The 2,127-nt window shown below is 30.7% G+C and overlaps 1 protein-coding gene across 1 annotated transcript in view; it reads right to left on the reverse strand.

Annotated features, from left to right (window-relative positions):
• Positions 1-2,127, reverse strand: part of LOC106459074 (exportin-1-like) — a 76,947-nt gene that overhangs the window by 25,336 nt on the left and 49,484 nt on the right. Inside the window, exons 15-16 of the mRNA XM_013918651.2 lie at positions 1,755-1,832; positions 1,071-1,227 (exon numbers count right to left, since the gene is read on the reverse strand). Of these exons, the coding sequence (XP_013774105.1) occupies positions 1,071-1,227; positions 1,755-1,832 (235 nt within the window). The remainder of the gene's footprint in view (positions 1-1,070; positions 1,228-1,754; positions 1,833-2,127) is intronic.

The raw sequence follows: 2,127 nt of genomic DNA on the forward strand, positions 1-2,127 counted from the left end.
GTTGGTTTTCTATAGGTTGAGAGAACAGGCCCAGTTATTTCTCTAGTTATGAGAATGCCTAAAAATGGGAGTGAATTATTCATTTCCCATTCCACTTTTAACTTGACAGTACCGTAAAGCTTATTTATCCTCTCGAAAAAGGCTTGAAAATCATTTCTATTATTTAGCCAAACTGAAAATTCAAAAGAATTTTCTTTAGCTATTTCCCTGAAACTATTTAATTTTGTCAAATCAGTCTTATTGCGTTGTTTTTCGCCTCGCCAGCAAGATCAGCAGCCTCAATTAAGGATATTATATTTTTTTTCAAACGTCTGGCATCTAGCCTTAAGTTGTGCAATTTTCATTTTTCATGACTTTTTCAAAATCCTGGGGTAAATTCTCATTTTTTCAAAACTTTCTAGGCCCTAGAAATTGCTTCTGCAATTTTTGAAGACTTTCCAAAAGTTGTACAAACCCTGATTCTTAGAATCAGGTCTATATCTGAGACTGCATTAGAACATTTTATCATTATGAATGCAATCATAATATAAGAATTATGCTTTTAAGTATGAAAATCTATATATTTTGATGTAGCAAGTTACACCACTCAGTTTGTTGTTGTTTTCTTAATGCAAAGCCACACAATGGGCTATTTTCACTCTGTCCACCACGGGGAATTTAACCCTGGATTTTTGCATTACAAAACCATAAATTGGCCGACATGGGGAACTCGATCACTCAGTTAAAAAAAAATTAAAATACAATTTTACTGCAACATATGTTGCAACTCTGAAAACCCTTAAATAGGTTATTACATAAAGTTTCAATATTATTTTTCTTTCCCTGTGGCTCACATACTAGTTAAGTTCAAAACCTTATCACAGGAGGCCCTTTATCATGAGCTTCAAAATGTTTTAACTTTCTTAAGCCAAGAAAAATGTTCCAAAAGAGCAAAAGCTATAGAAAAATCAATTATTAGAAATTATGTAACTGTGATATGAGGCACACACACACACACACACACAAAAAAGGAGTATGAAAGAGAGAGAGGTTTTAAAATTCCTACAAAAATATACTGCAGATATACTTACCATGCATAAATTCAAATAGTTTATTCACAACAGTTTTCAAGAATTTCCAGTGTGCCCTCAGGAACCTTGGATACTGTCCCACGACATACATGATATTGGAAGCAATAATTGCCTTGTTGTCTTTTCCTTTTTTTAACTCACAGAGACTCAACAAGTCCTATAAGAAAGAAAACTTTTTTTACATGACTTTTAAGTACAGATCACTGTAGTCTAACATCCTATTGGAACTAAAGTGAAAGTACAATTTATATGCAAACTGATATTATTCAATAATATTCATACACTGATAATCAAGATGAATATGGTTAATAAAACATTTTATTTACCATATTCGAATGTTTTTGAATACACTTATTCCATCTCCAGCGAAATCTTAAATTAATGTTACAAATATATTTATTAATTAATTCTATAGTACCATTAATCACTAGTTTACTTAAATTTTGAGTAAATTGAAAGGAAATAAAAACAAAACAAAAATGACAAATTATTTTATTTATATCTGACCAAATCATCACAGAACAGAAGAAATTTGTCACTAACATTTCCATAAAACAAATTATATGATAATTCCAGAAGAAAAGAACTTTTGATACAAGCCTAATGTAGTGTAAGAAAATACTATATATATACAGAATAATACCAACACTACCTCAAACAAATGTAAATGATACTGAAACATACTTTAATGACTGTCACAAGAAATCGTTTTTCATCATCTTCATACATAGCTCCACTGATTGATCCAATGGCCCAGCACAGCTGTTAAAAGCAAAATAGTATAATATTTATTTTGTCATAAAAAAAGGTTCTTGTTTAACTCTTTCAGCATAGGCTCGGTCCCTGGGACTGACCACATAACCATTTTGTGCTTGTTATAGTTTTCATGCTATAACTTTTAAATTAGTATACAAATGTTAACGAAATTGGGCAGATTACCAAAAAACATTACAATGCTTTCATAAGCAAAATATCTAATTTTGTTTTAAAGTTGTAAGGTTTGTAAAGCAATGTTTCTCTCATGTCTTTTTTTCTTTTCACGTGTTGCCTATCTATC

Source organism: Limulus polyphemus, unplaced genomic scaffold, assembly GCF_000517525.1.
Source record: "Limulus polyphemus unplaced genomic scaffold, Limulus_polyphemus-2.1.2 Scaffold554, whole genome shotgun sequence".
Classification (NCBI taxonomy): domain Eukaryota; kingdom Metazoa; phylum Arthropoda; class Merostomata; order Xiphosura; family Limulidae; genus Limulus; species Limulus polyphemus.